The 15,574-nt window shown below is 37.6% G+C and overlaps 1 protein-coding gene across 1 annotated transcript in view; it reads left to right on the top strand.

The window, feature by feature from the left end:
- ADGRV1 (adhesion G protein-coupled receptor V1) overlaps positions 1 to 15,574 on the top strand; it is a 602,359-nt gene that overhangs the window by 142,808 nt on the left and 443,977 nt on the right. The window contains exons 39-43 of the mRNA XM_003261601.2: positions 5,867 to 5,960; positions 8,028 to 8,106; positions 8,230 to 8,368; positions 9,337 to 9,478; positions 13,786 to 14,048. Of these exons, the coding sequence (XP_003261649.2) occupies positions 5,867 to 5,960; positions 8,028 to 8,106; positions 8,230 to 8,368; positions 9,337 to 9,478; positions 13,786 to 14,048 (717 nt within the window). The remainder of the gene's footprint in view (positions 1 to 5,866; positions 5,961 to 8,027; positions 8,107 to 8,229; positions 8,369 to 9,336; positions 9,479 to 13,785; positions 14,049 to 15,574) is intronic.

Genomic DNA, 15,574 nt, shown 5'->3' on the forward strand with positions numbered 1-15,574 from the left:
CATTTGGGTTGGTTCCAACTCTTTGCTATTGTAAATAGTGCCGCAATAAACATACGTGTGCATGTGTCTTTATAGCAGCATGATTTATAGTCCTTTGGGTATATACCCAGTAATGGGATGGCTGGGTCAAATGGTATTTCTAGTTCTAGATCCCTGAGGAATCACCACACTGACTTCCACAATGGTTGAACTAGTTTACAGTCCCACCAACAGTGTAAAAGTGTTCCTATTTCTCCACATCCTCTCCAGCACCTGTTGTTTCCTGATTTTTTAATGATGGCCATTCTAACTGGTGTGAGATGGTATCTCACTGTGGTTTTGATTTGCATTTCTCTGATGGCCAGTGATGATGAGCATTTCTTCATGTGTTTTTTGGCTGCATAAATGTCTTCTTTTGAGAAGTGTCTGTTCATGTCCTTTGCCCACTTTTTGATGGGGTTGTTTGTTTTTTTCTTGTAAATTTGTTTGAGTTCATTGTAGATTCTGGATATTAGCCCTTTGTCAGATGAGTAGGTTGCAAAAATTTTCTCCCATTCTGTAGGTTGCCTGTTCACTCTGATGGTAGTTTCTGTTGCTGTGCAGAAGCTCTTTAGTTTAATTAGATCCCATTTGTCAATTTTGGCTTTTGTTGCCATTGCTTTTGGTGTTTTAGACATGAAGTCCTTGCCCCGCCTATGTCCTGAATGGTATTGCCTAGGTTTTCTTGTAGGATTTTAATGGTTTTAGGTCTAACATTTAAGTCTTTAATCCATCTTGAATTAATTTTTGTATAAGGTGTAAGGAAGGGATCCAGTTTCAGCTCTCCACATATGGCTAGCCAGTTTTCCCAGCACCATTTATTAAATAGGGAATCCTTTCCCTATTGCTTGTTTTTGTCAGGTTTGTCAAAGATCAGATAGTTGTAGATATGCGGCATCATTTCTGAGGGCTCTGTTCTGTTCCATTGATCTATGTCTCTATTGTGGTACCAGTACCATGCTGTTTTGGTTACTGTAGCCTTGTAGTATAGTTTGAAGTCAGGTAGCGTGATGCCTCCAGCTTTGTTCTTTTGGCTTAGGATTGACTTGGTGATGCGGGCTCTTTTTTGGTTCCATATGAACTTTAAAGTAGTTTTTTCCAATTCTGTGAAGAAAGTCATTGGTAGCTTGATGGGGATGACATTGAATCTATAAATTACCTTGGGCAGTATGGCCATTTTCACGATATTGATTCTTCCAACCCATGAGCATGGAATGTTCTTCCATTTGTTTGTATCCTCTTTTATTTCATTGAGCAGTGGTTTGTAGTTCTCCTTGAAGAGGTCCTTCACATCCCTTGTAAGTTGGATTCCTAGGTATTTTATTCTCTTTGAAGCAATTGTGAATGGGAGTTCACTCATGATTTGGCTCTCTGTTTGTCTGTGATTGGTGTACAAGAATGCTTGTGATTTTTGTACATTGATTTTGTATCCTGAGACTTTGCTGAAGTTGCTAATCAGCTTAAGGAGATTTTGGGCTGAGACAATGGGGTTTTCTAGATATACAATCATGTCATCTGCAAACAGGGACAATTTGACTTCCTCTTTTCCTAATTGAATACCCTTTATTTCCTTCTCCTGCCTGATTGCTCTGGCCAGAACTTCCAGCACTATGTTGAATAGGAGTGGTGAGAGAGGGCATCCCTGTCTTGTGCCAGTTTTCAGAGGGAATGCTTCCAGTTTTTGCCCATTCAGTATGATATTGGCTGTGGGTTTGTCATAGATAGCTCTTATTATTTTGAGATATGTCCCATCAATACCTAATTTATTGAGAGTTTTTAGCATGAAGGGTTGTTGAATTTTGTCAAAGGCCTTATCTGCATCTATTGAGATAATCATGTGGTTTTTGTCTTTGGTTCTGTTTATATGCTGGATTACATTTATTGATTTGCGTATGTTGAACCAGCCTTGCATCCCAGGGATGAAGCCCACTTGATTATGGTGGATAAGCTTTTTGATGTGCTGCTGGATTCGTTTTGCTAGTATTTTATTGAGGATTTTTGCATCAATGTTCATGAAGGATATTGGTCTGAAATTCTCTTTTTTGGTTATGTCTCTGCCAGGCTTTGGTATCAGGACGATGCTGGCTTCATAAAATGTGTTAGGGAGGATTCCCTCTTTTTCTATCAATTGGAATAGTTTCAGAAGGAATGGTACCAGTTCCTCCTTGTACCTCTGGTAGAATTCGGCTGTGAATCCATCAGGTCCTGGACTCTTTTTGGTTGGTAAGCTATTGATTATTGCCACAATTTCAGAACCCGTTATTGGTCTATTCAGAGATTCAACTTCTTCCTGGTTTAGTCTTGGGAGGGTGTATTTGTCGAGGAATTTATCCATTTCTTCTAGATTTTCTAGTTTATTTGCATAGAGGTGTTTGTAGTATTCTCTGATGGTAGATTGTATTTCTGTGGGATTGGTGGTGATATCCCCTTTTTCATTTTTTATTGCATCTATTTAATTCTTCTCTCTTTTCTTCTTCATTAGTCTTGCTAGCGGTCTATCAATTTTGTTGATGTTTTCAAAAAACCAGCTCCTGGATTCATTAATTTTTTGAAGGGTTTTTTGTGTCTCTATTTCCTTCAGTTCTGCTCTGATTTTAGTTATTTCTAGCCTTCTGCTAGCTTTTGAATGTGTTTGCTCTTGCTTTTCTAGTTCTTTTAATTGTGATGTTAGGGTGTCAATTTTGGATCTTTCCTGCTTTCTCTTGTGGGCATTTAGTGCTATCAATTTCCCTCTACACACTGCTTTGAACATGTCCCAGAGATTCTGGCATGTTGTGTCTTTGTTCTCGTTGGTTGCAAAGAACATCTTTATTTCTGCCTTCATTTCATTGTGTACCCAATAGTCATTCAGGAGCAGGTTGTTCAGTTTCCATGTAGTTGAGCGGTTTTGAGTGAGTTTCTTAATCCTGAGTTCTAGTTTGATTGCACTGTGGTCTGAGAGACAGTTTGTTATAATTTCTGTTCTTTTACATTTGCTGAGGAGAGCTTTACTTCCAACTATGTGGTCAATTTTGGAATAGGTGTGGTGTGGTGCTGAAAAAAATGTATATTCTGTTGATTTGGGGTGGAGAGTTCTGTAGATGTCTATTAGGTCCACTTTGTGTAGAGCTGAGTTCAATTCCTGGATATCCTTGTTAACTTTCTGTCTCATTGATCTGTCTAATGTTGACAGTGGGGTGTTAAAATCTCCCATTATTATTGTGTGGGAGTTTAAGTCCCTTTGTAGGTCACTTGGGACTTGCTTTATGAATCTGGGTGCTCCTGTGTTGGGTGCATATATATTTAGGATAGTTAGCTCTTCTTGTTGAATTGATCCCTTTACCATTATGTAATGGCCTTCTTTGTCTCTTTTGATCTTTGTTGGTTTAAAGTCTATTTTATCAGAGACTAGGATTGCAACCCCTGCCTTTTTTTGTTTTCCATTTGCTTGATAGATCTTCATCCATCCCTTTATTTTGAGTCTATGTGTGTCTCTGCACGTGAGATGGGTTTCCTGAATACAGCACACTGATGGGTCCTGACTCCTTATCCAGTTTGCCAGTCTGTGTCTTTTAATTGGAGCAGTTAGCCCATTTACATTTAACGTTAATATTGTTATGTGTGAATCTGATCCTGTCAATATGATGTTAGTTGGTTATTTTGCTCGTTAGTTGATGCAGTTTCTTCCTAGCCTCGATGGTCTTTACAATTTGGCATGTTTTTGCAGTGGCTGGTACCGGTTGTTCCTTTCCATGTTTAGTGCTTCCTTCAGGAGCTCTTTTAGGGCAGGCCTGGTGGTGACAAAATCACTCAGCGTTTGCTTGTCTGTAAAGTATTTTATTTCTCCTTCACTTATGAAGCTTAGTTTGGCTGGATAGGAAATTCTGGGTTGAAAATTCTTTTCTTTAAGAATGTTGAATATCGGCCCCCACTCTCTTCTGGCTTGTAGAGTTTCTGCCGAGACATCAGCTGTTAGTCTGATGGGCTTCCCTTTGTGGGTAACTTGACCTTTCTCTCTGGCTGCCCTTAACATTTTTTCCTTCACTTCAACTTTGGTGAATGTGACAATTATGTGTCTTGGAGTTGCTCTTCTCGAGGAGTATCTTTGTGGCGTTCTCTGTATTTCCTGAATCTGAATGTTGGCCTGCCTTGCTAGATTGGGGAAGTTCTCCTGGATAATATCTTGCAGAGTGTTTTCCAACTTGGTTCCATTCTCCCTGTCATTTTCAGGTACACCAATCAGACGTAGGTTTGGTCTTTTCACATAGTCCCAAATTTCTTGGAGGCTTTGTTCATTTCTTTTTATTCTTTTTTCTCTAAACTTCCCTTCTCGCTTCATTTCATTCATTTCATCTTCCATCAGCGATACCCTTTCTTCCAGTTGATCGCATCTGCTACTGAGGCTTCTGCAATCTTCGCGTAGTTCTCGAAACTTGGCTTTCAGCTCCATCAGCTCCTTTAAGCCCTTCTCTCCATTGGTTATTCTAGTTATCCATTCTTCTAATTTTTTTTCAAAGTTTTTAACTTCTTTGCTATTGTTTTGAATTTCCTCCCGTAGCTCAGAGTAGTTTGATCGTCTGAAGCCTTCTCTCAACTCGTCAAAGTCATCCTCCATCCAGCTTTGTTCCGTTGCTGGTGAGGAACTGCATTCCTTTGGAGGAGGAGAGGTGCTCTGCTTTTTAGAGTTTCCTGTTTTTCTGTTCTGTTTTTTCCCCATCTTTGTGGTTTTATCTACTTTTGGTCTTTGATGATGGTGATGTACAGATGGGTTTTTGGTGTGGATGTCCTTTCTGTTTGTTAGTTTTCCTTCTACCAGACAGGACCCTCAGCTGCAGGTCTGTTGGAGTTTACTAGAGGTCCACTCCAGACCCTGTTTGGCTGGGTGTCAGCAGCGGTGGCTTCAGAACAGCGGATTTTCGTGAGACCACAAATTCAGCTGTCTGATAGTTTCTCTGGAAGTTTTGTCTCAGAGGAGTACCCGGCCGAGTGAGGTGTCAGTCTGTCCCTACTGGGGGGTTGCCTCCCAGTTAGGCTGCTCAGGGGTGAGGGACCCACTTTAGGAGGCAGTCTGTCCGTTCTCAGATCTCCAGCTACGTGCTGGGAGAACCACTACTCTCTTCAAAGCTGTCAGTCAGACAGGGACATTTAAGTCTGTGGAGGTCCCTGCTGAATTTTTGTTTGTCTGTGCCCTGCCCCCAGAGGTGGAGCCTACAGAGTCAGGCAGGCCTCCTTGAGCTGTGGTGGGCTCCACCCATTTCGAGCTTCCTGGCTGCTTTGTTTACCTAAGCAAGCCTGGGCAATGGCGGGCGCCCCTCCCCCAGCCTCGCTGCGGCCTTGCAGCTTGATCTCAGACTGCTGTGCTAGCAATCAGCGAGACTCCGTGGGCATAGAACCCTCCGAGCCAGGTGCGGGACAGAATCTCCTGGTGTGCCATTTTCCAGGCCCGTTGGAAAAGCGCAGTATTAGGGTGGGACTGACCGGATATTCCAGGTGCCATCTGTTACCCCTTTCTTTGACTAGGAAAGGGAACTTCCTGACCCCTTGCGCTTCCCGAGTGAGGCAATGCCTCGCCCTGCTTCGGCTCATGCACAGTGCGCTTCACCGACTGTCCTGCACCCACTGTTTGGCACTCCCTAGTGAGATGAAACCGGTACCTCAAGCAGAAATGCAGAAATCACCAGTCTTCTGTGTTGCTCAGTCTGGGAGCTGGAGACCGGAGCTGTTCCTATTCAGCCATCTTGGCTCCACCTATGGTTGCATTTTTGTATCTTCTGTATACTAATTATACAGTTTAATTTAAAAACAGTTTCTGAGGGTTAATTACTTTGAGAGTATAACTAAAGGAATGTAATGAGTGTAATTTTTTCAGGATGATATACCAGAGCTGGAAGAATATTTCCTGGTGAATTTAACTTACGTTGAACTTACCATGGCTGCTTCGACTTCATTTCCTCCCAGACTAGGTATGAGGAGTTTCTTGTTTGTTTCTTTTTACTCACTTCAGATGAAATGAAGAAACTTCGTTTTTGAATCAGAAGTGATCATTGTGCTGTTTTGTTAATCTTGGCTATGTGTTAAAATATGATGGGCTTTTATATTTATTTTTGATACTCTCATATATTGCAATTTTTACAATGAACAATGTAAAGACATTAAAAATTATTGCGTGATGTTCTTTAAGTTTTACAACTATTTTATAAACAAATTTGTAATCCTCAAAATAGCTCTTTGGAAGGTATTTTCCTTTCATTTTCTTTTAAAATTAGCTGTTTTCAGTAGATCTCCAAACTCTCAGATGTTTTTATTTTCTTTCAGGTTAAGCAGTGCTGATGTTTGCTTCTTTGTTGCTTTGTTGTGTTCTCTGCTTCTTTTTTGACCTTTTATCTTTTTCTTTTCATGCTTTTAGAAAAGACTCAGTTAATTCATTACAGACTGAAAGGTAAAACCTGAACCTTGGTACAAACTTATCTAGATTCCTTTGAAAAGATGTATTCCTATGTTTAAACACAAACTCCTCTTTCAGTGTGGACATTTACTACTGGGAAATTTTGTCTGAAGCCTGTAGGTGTGATGGCCCAGTAGAGGGTGGTGCTGAGTTGATTAGAAGGGGTGCTGGACAGGGGAAAGTTAATTTGGATTAAAGGAAGAGAAGCATGGCCAGGAGCAGTGGCCTGGGCAACAGGCATTCCTCATTCATTTCTGAAGCTCACTGTGATAACTTTGAAAATATTGAAAGGAAATAATCAGTTTCTAACCTATTGTTTGAATAGTTTGAGTTCTTTTACTAAAGAAATAGATGATTCCAATGAGTAGGCTGTTTACATCAAGTATTATTATGAGATGTTATTCACACTAAGACAACTAACAAAACAATTCATATTTCTTTCATCCTCTTACTGAGATAATTTGAATAGTTAACTTCTCTTGAGTGGTTTCTAATGCTCCTATTTCAAGTGCTTTGTACCTTAGTAATGTCATTACTTACATCTTCTCATTTTACAGACGAGGTAGCTTAGGCTAAGAGAAGCTGTGTAATATGCCCCAAATCACACAGCTAGAGAGTGATAGAGCTGACTTCAATGGTGTGGTCTGATTTTAGAATCTCTGCTTTTTAGCCTCTTGTCTGATGGACGCAAACCCTGATTTTATATGCTTTCCTGGACAGTGTTGTTCTTTTCACTCTGCAGAGAATTACACTCTCCCTACCCTTTCCCCATCCAGGCAGCTACCATAAGTGTCCTAGACTAAGGTAGCACCTCTGAAATTTAAAAGGTAAAGAACAAAGTATTAAAAACAAAAATCAAAACCAAACCAAAAAACCAATCGGGAGCAGGATTAGTTAATATTTTAAGACTAGTCCAGGAGCAGGGTTAGTAATATTTTAAGACTGAAACTGAAAAGCCAACCAGAAGCAGAGTTAGTTAATGTTTTAAGGTATTGGTAACATACTAAGTTTGGTGGATAGAATAAAAATAAAAAGGGAAGATAAGTTTACTTTGATATTAATCTCTCTTGACTTCACCAGACTTTTTCCCCATCTTTCCCATGTGTCTGTACTTCTGTTTGTATCCATGTCTCTCTGTGTCTCTTTTGCACACCTCTCTTTTCTCTGTACCTTTCCTTGCACTTCTCTTTTCATTTATTTTTCATTTTTTTCCTCTTTCTACTCCTTCCAACTGTCCCCATTTTCCTTTCCTCCTAAAATAGTGATATTATAGAATAGAGATGCCAAATATGTTTTAACTAATTAAAATAATAGAAACAAAATAGTAATCTCAGTTGTTTATTATTTTATACTGTTCTCAGTTGATTAAATTTCTATAAATCAGTGGCTCTTGTTAGCCAGAAGTATCCTTATTCAGATGTGATAAGCATTGTCTCTTTATTTTCTTAAACATCTTTTGAGTAATGTTGATAATACCTGTATATTATGAATTATATAATTTCAAAGCTACTGTCTGTAAGTCCTATATCAAAAATATTTTTAATCATTTATATGTATTTTAAGATATGCTTCTATGTTTTTTTAGATTCAGAAGGTTTGACTGCACAAGTTATTATCGATGCCAATGATGGGGCCCGAGGTGTAATTGAATGGCAACAAAGCAGGTAAGGCCAAGGCTGCATGAGAGCCCTCTTCTGGGTTTCATATTATTTACTATCTACCAAATAAAATTTTAGAAGGGAAAAATTAATGTTTTTTTGGTCTTTGTTTTTTTTGCTATATTATAGGTTTGAAGTAAATGAAACCCATGGAAGTTTAACATTGGTAGCCCAGAGGAGCAGAGAACCTCTTGGCCATGTTTCCTTATTTGTGTATGCTCAGAATTTGGAAGCACAAGTGGGGCTGGATTATATCTTCACCCCAATGGTGGGTTTCAAAATCTATCACAGATGACTTTTACAAATTATTTTATAATCATTATTCCTTGAGAATTACAGTGATTTAGTTCCCATATAAATAAATTATTCTTAAAAACCATTGTATATTTCACAGTAAATTAGGACAGAAGATTTCCACATGGTAAAATAGTTCCTTTAACTATTTTAGTAAATATAAATTGAATTTTCATTACTATTCTAAATATTATTCTGTATGTATTAACTATTTCATTACAGTATTTGATACTAGAGAATACAAGCTGCAGTATTAAAGAATTTATATCATTAGATAATCTTCCCGGAATGTTTCTTACACTTCTCGAAAATTTTAACTCTTTCATTTCTTTGTTTTTGCTCACTGAAACACGTTTAGTGTTTTAAAATACTTTTACTTGGTCTCTTCATGCCTTTTATTTCTTAGCCAAATGTTTACTTTCTTCTCTTCCCCTATAATTTTTTTGGAGACAGAGTCTCGCTCTGTCACTCAGGTTGGAGTGCAGTGGTGCAATCTCGGCTCACTGCAACCTCCATCTCCTAGGTTCAAGCAATTCTCCTGCCTCAGCCTCCCGAGTAGCTGGGATTACAGTTGGCCACCACCATGCCTGGCTAATTTTTTTTTGTATTTTTAGTGTATTTTATATTTTTAGTGTATTTCACCATGTTGGCCAGGCTGGTCTCAAACTCCTGGCCTCAAGTGATCAGCCTGCCTCGGCCTCACATAGTGCTGGGATTACAGGCGTGAGCCACTGCGCCCAGCCCCCCCATAATTTTTACTTTTTAAACTTAATGTTGCCAATTTAAATAAAAAGATATAAACCAAAATATAAGGAAACAAAATTCAATGTAAAATAGCTTATTCTTTACATTCACAACTGTATTGTATTTCTTTCCAAACATTCTATAGAAACTCACAGTGTATATAAATATAATACGTTCTGCTTTTACCTTTTTGACCAGATTCTTCATTTTGCTGATGGAGAAAGGTATAAAAATGTCAATATCATGATTCTTGATGATGACATTCCAGAAGGAGATGAAAAATTTCAGCTGATTTTAACAAATCCTTCTCCTGGACTAGAGCTAGGGAAAAATACAACAGGTAATTAATAATTTCTTATAAACAGCTTCCTCTCCTTCATGCTGGGTTCCTTAATATGGGGGAAGATGTAAAGGAATTAGAAAGTCTTGGTGGTTTTCTGTGCTTACAATGAGAATGATTTTAAGTTAGAGCATTTCAGAATTCCTGTGTCTGTGTAACAGTGCCTCTCGCTTGTGTATGTTGGTGTATATATGCATGTATGTAAAAGACAAAGTAGTTGATACTACAGATAATATTATTTCCTCAGTTATTGTAGGATTATTTAATTTGTAGATGTCTTTCCTTTGGAATTTGAATTTTGTTCTGGTTTCCTACTTAGCAATAGAAGGAATTACAAAGTTAGTTCCTTTAGTGTCATCTACTCTCTAGTATTTTCGCATAGTGTTGAGGTATACTGATACTTCAGACAGATTATGGGAGCCATAATTCTTTGGTTGGAACAGTTTGATATTGTTGCTAAGAGTCATCCTACTCCATTGCTTGATAGGCATTTTGCTGACTGTTTAGAGAAGGTAAGAAAGAGACAAAGGAGAAAACTCGGGAACATACAGAACTTGAGGGTTGGAAGGGCTCTTAAAAAGTCACTTCCGTTCCTTCTGATGATAGACAAGCCAAATGAATTTCAAGGATTGAATGCTGACTGACCCTTCAAACTCCTGTTTTAGTCAGTGGCTGAGCTGGGTTTTTTTTAAAAAAATTTTAGTTTGATGAATATTTGCATTCCTAAATTATTGGCCTTTATGGAGAAATTTGATTTGTAGTTGAAAATATACAAGAATTCTGAGTAACCCAAGGATTGATTTTTACTTTTCTTGCTGTTTTGATAAAATACATTGATATTTCTAAGTCCCCAGAAGCCTTTTTTTTTTTTTTTTTGAGGCTGTGGCTGTTGTTTCAAGTTCAAAGAGTATATGTAGTATATGTTTGAGATCAAATCATTTTCTTGTAGAACATAGTGGGTTGGTAAAGGGTTGTATGAATGGATACCATGTGTTGGTTGAGAATAGTCTATGTACAAATAACAGAAAACCCAATGCAAATGGATTTAAACACATACAATTTCTTGGTTTATTTAACCTGAGGGTACAGCAACATATGGCTTTAGATGAGGCAGGAGCAGGACTTAATGCTGCCAGAGATCCTGAGGTTTTCTGTCTCTTTTCTTTGACTTTCGGAATATTGGCTTCATTGCAAGGCTAACGTTATTCATTGTCATAAGATGGTGATCAGGACCATTCTTCTGCATTTCGTATAACAGGAAAGAGAGAGTATTCAAATTCATGCATTCCTATAAGGTCCTCATAAAAATCTGATTGAAATTACATAGGTTACATGCCCACCTCCATAAGTAGGAGAAAGGAATATATTATTGGACTCTCTCAAGGTTACTTTATATTTGTAATTTTCTATTTTTAAAGATTAAAAAATTCCTCAGAGCAATAACAGAGCTTTGACAGTGAGTCATTTCTTAAACCATGCCCCATTGATTGACCTTGAGACTATTTCCAAACCCTTATAAAGTTTCAGTAAATATCCTTTTACATAAATCTCTGTATACGTGGATAATTAAGATTATCTGTTGAGTACAGTGCGTGTTGAGTGAAAGGACTCATCCACTGCCTTCTGTGTTAGTTACATTTCAATGTGTACATATACAATAGTTTCTCCATATCCTTACCAGCAATTTCTTTAGTCTTTAAATTTTTATATGCCATTTCTAATGACTGAAAAATATGTGGTTGTATTATACATTATCGTGCATTTTTTTCTTTCATTTTCCTGTTTGTTAGTGAGCTTGACACTGGTTTTTGTTTTTTTTTTTTTTACTTTGTGATCCTGTTTTTTGTATCCCTTGTGTACTTTCCTGTGGTTTTTGCTTTACTGGTTTGTAGGAATAGTTATATATTTTGAATTCAACCCTTCGCCTCTTAAATATATTGCAGATATTTCTCCCAGTCTGTCATTTATCTTTTATTATAATGTCTGTTATTATAAATTTTTTTTAAATTTAAAATATCAAATATTTTCTGATACGCTTTTAAATCCTGCTTACTTAGGTCTTTTCACCCAAATGCTATAAAATATTTTACTATATTTTTCTACTATTTTCATTGTTTTGATTTATAGTTACATTATTGCACATATAAGGAATTTATTCATTGGTGGTGTGTGAGGCAAGGATACAACTTCATTTTTCTTCTAAAATGTAGAAAATAATACCCTAATATCGTACAGAGAAACATCCATTAGCCATTAATTTTCAACATGAAATATCTACCCTTCTTTTTTTCCTTTTATCTATCCATCTACCTATCATTTTCCTGGACTCTGTTTTGTTCTATTTGCCTATTTATGTGTTAATAGCATACTGTTTTATTTATCATAGCCTTGAAGTACATTTTGATAGTTTTTCAGGCCAAATATTTTTCTTTTTTTTTTCTCTAAATTATCTCACCTATTCCTTAAAAAGTCTCTTTCATATGAACATTAGATTCAAGCTGAGATCTATAAAACAAACAATTTTGACTGGAGTTGAATTAAAATTATGGATTAATTTGGATGGATTTGACATCACTATAATATTGAGTTTTCCGATTTAGAAATATAAAATGCCTCTCCAGTAATTTAGATCTTTTATACCATTGCCTGCCCTTGTGTTCACTCAAAACCAAACTATAAGACAAGGATTTGGACAAGGATTTAGTTTATTTGAGAGGTGATCTCTGGAGGCCTGATGAGAAATGAGGAGGTGAGAGAGAGGAAAGCTGATAGATGATGTCCTAATGAGCAGTACTGCTGTGGGCAACTGACACTCAGTCCTGCTGGTGTTCCTCTTAGACACTGGATTGAATGAAGCTTAGGACTGTCCCATGACAAGGAAAGAAATCTGGGCTGTTCATTCACCAGCTCCTATTTCTGATCATTTGAGAGTTGCTCTTGGGTGTTAAATTTGCAACAGTTCTGACCTTACTCCTGCATGGGCTGATGCTGTCTTCAGGTAGAAAGAGACCACTGGGCAAATAGGAACTGCTGCAGGTGACTTTAGAGTGGGTGAAAGGGAGGTGCTGACAGTGTCTGCCACAGTTATACATTAAAATTTTGTGATTTTCTTCATATAGGTTTTATAGTTTTTACATTAGGCTAATTTCTTTTTTTTTTTTTGAGACAGAGTCTTGCTGTGTCACCCGGGCACCCAGGCTGGAGTGCAGTGGTGCGATCTTGGCTCACTGCAAGCTCCGCCTCCCGGGTTCACGCCATTCTCCTGCCTCAGCCTCTCCGAGTAGCTGGGACTACAGGCGCCCGCCACCACGCCCGGCTAATTTTTTGTATTTTTTTAGTAGAGACGGGGTTTCACCGTGGTCTCGATCTCCTGACCTCGTGATCCACCCGCCTCGGCCTCCCAAAGTGCTGGGATTACAAGCGTGAGCCACCGCGCCCGGCCTACATTAGGCTAATTTCTAAGTATTGTTGCTATTGTGAATAAGGTCTACTTTTCTTTTTTTTTTTTAAATAGCTGATCTTTAGAGATATTATAATAGTCTTTAAGAATGTATGATCTGAAGCAGACTTCTTGACTTTGTGCACCAGATCTGCCACTTCCCAGCTTGTAAACTTCTTCAAATTACCTGAATGTGCTTCAATCATAGGTTCTGTAAAATGAGACTAATAATATAATCAATATCATAGGGTTATTGTGAGAATTAAAAGAGTTAATGTAGGTTAAGCAATTAGTAAGTTCTTAATAGTATTAGTTGTAATTATTATTAATATAAGTGACAGTAAAAAATAGAACACTCTTGATTTGTGAAGGTTACTTAGCTTGCTTTGTGTTCTTACTGTAGTTCTAATATTTTCTCTTACATTTTCTTCGTAGACAATCATGTCATCTAGAAAATAGTGACAGTTCTGACTCTTTCCACTACTTTTACAGGTGTTATCTGGCTGATAGCCTTGGGACACTGTTAAATAGTAGCAATTATGACAGACATTATCATTTTGTTTCTGTTTCTAGTGGGAATGCTGCTAATGTTTCAATATTTGATATTTGTTGTTGACTTCTGAGAGATATTGCTTCATCAGGTTAAGGAAGCTGCCTTTTATCCCAAGATTACTGAGTATTTTTCTGTCATGAGTGAATATGTTATTTTATTAAATGCTTTAAAAAATTCTGTCATTTTTAAGATCATCTTAAGACAATCACCTTAGGTAAAGAGTTGGCCTAGTTTTCAATTAGACATCCACACTTTTTTCAGCATTTATAACCTCTTCTATTTTCATTTGTTGCTTTAATATTTTTATTTTGGCAGCCTTAATTATTGTCCTTGCTAATGATGATGGCCCTGGAGTTCTATCATTTAACAACAGTGAGCACTTTTTCCTAAGAGAGCCAACAGCTCTCTACGTCCAGGAGAGTGTTGCAGTATTGTACATTGTTCGGGAACCTGCACAAGGATTGTTTGGAACAGTGACAGTTCAGTTCATTGTGACAGAAGTGAATTCCTCAAATGAATCTAAAGATCTGACTCCTTCCAAAGGCTATATTGTTTTAGAAGAAGGTGTTCGATTCAAGGTACAGTAAGAAGCTTTAATGAGAATGGAAGTTTATCTTTAATATTTACAAAATAAATTTCTCTTAGATGTACACTCAAGTCCTAGAATGAAAAAAACAATACTTCCAGCTTAGGTGTTAGGTAAAGACATGATTCATTTACTATGTGACAAGTGCTATAGTTCTATTTACTCTGTATAAAGTGCAACTGGAAAAATTTACTATTAATAGGGTGAAAGAATATGCAAATAATAAAGAAAATATATCTATGGCTATTTTAAATTTTCAGCACATTTAAATTGCATATGTCACTTTATATTGTATATAAACCATATAAAAGAAAACCTAAGCCAATTTTTGTAAACATTAAGTCCCAGCCAATCATTTCCCTTTTGCCACATTTTTGTTGAACAAAATGTAACTGTTTACTTCAGACTGCTTGTTTGACAACAAGAATAGTTTATTGGAGAAAAAAATGCTGGATTTGGGATAAATATGATCTATACTCACAGTTTACCTTCCCAAATCTCTTTTTCTGTATATTAACAATTTTCTGTTCCTGCTACTAAACTTTATTTTTTAAAACAGTTTAAGTTTAAAATGCAGCACACCAACGTGGCACATGTACACATATGTAACAAATCTGCATGTTGTGCACATGTACCCTAGAACTTAAAGTATAATAATAAAAAAAAACAAGCAATTTGCAAGATTATGTTGCAAATGTGATTCTTTTTTTTTTTTTGAGGCAGAGTCTCACCCTGTCATCCAGGCTGGAGTTCAGTGGCGCAGTCTAGGTTTACTGCAAACTCCACCTCCCAGGTTCAAGTGATTCTGGAGTGCAGTGGCGTGATCTCAGCTCACTGCAAGCTCTGCCTCCCAGGTTCACGCCATTCTCCTGCCTTGGCCTCCCGAGTGGCTACAGGCGCCCACCACTACAGGTGCCTGCCACCATGTCTGGCTAATTTTTTGTATTTTTAGTAGAGACGGGGTTTCACCATGTTAGCCAGGATGGTCTCGATCTCCTGACTTCGTGATCTGCCCGCCTCAGCCTCCCGAGGTGCTGGGATTACAGGCGTGAGCCACTGCGCCCAGCTATGCCCAGCTAATTTTTTGTATTTTTAGTAAAAATGGGGTTTCACCATATTGGCCAGTCTGGTCCCAAACTCCTGGTGCCAAGTGACCCACCCGCCTCAACCTCTCAAAGTGTTGGGATTAAAGGCATGAACCACTGCGCCGGGCCTGTGATTATTTTGACTCATTTTTTATTGTGGAAAAATATGTGTAATATAAGATTTACCATTTTCACCATTTTTAGTGAACATTTCACTGGCATTAATTATATTCACAGCAGTGTACAACCATCACCACCATCTATTTCCAAATTTTTTCATCATTCCAAGGACAAACTCTGTGCCCATTAAGTAGTAACTCCCTATTCCTCCTCCCCCTAGTAATCTCCAATCTACTTTCTGTCTGTATGAATTTGCCTATTCTAGATATTTCGCATATGTGTAATTATACAGTATTTACCCTTTTGTGTCTGA

The sequence above is a fragment of the Nomascus leucogenys genome, chromosome 2 (assembly GCF_006542625.1).
Source record: "Nomascus leucogenys isolate Asia chromosome 2, Asia_NLE_v1, whole genome shotgun sequence".
In the NCBI taxonomy this organism is placed as follows: Eukaryota; Metazoa; Chordata; class Mammalia; order Primates; family Hylobatidae; genus Nomascus; species Nomascus leucogenys.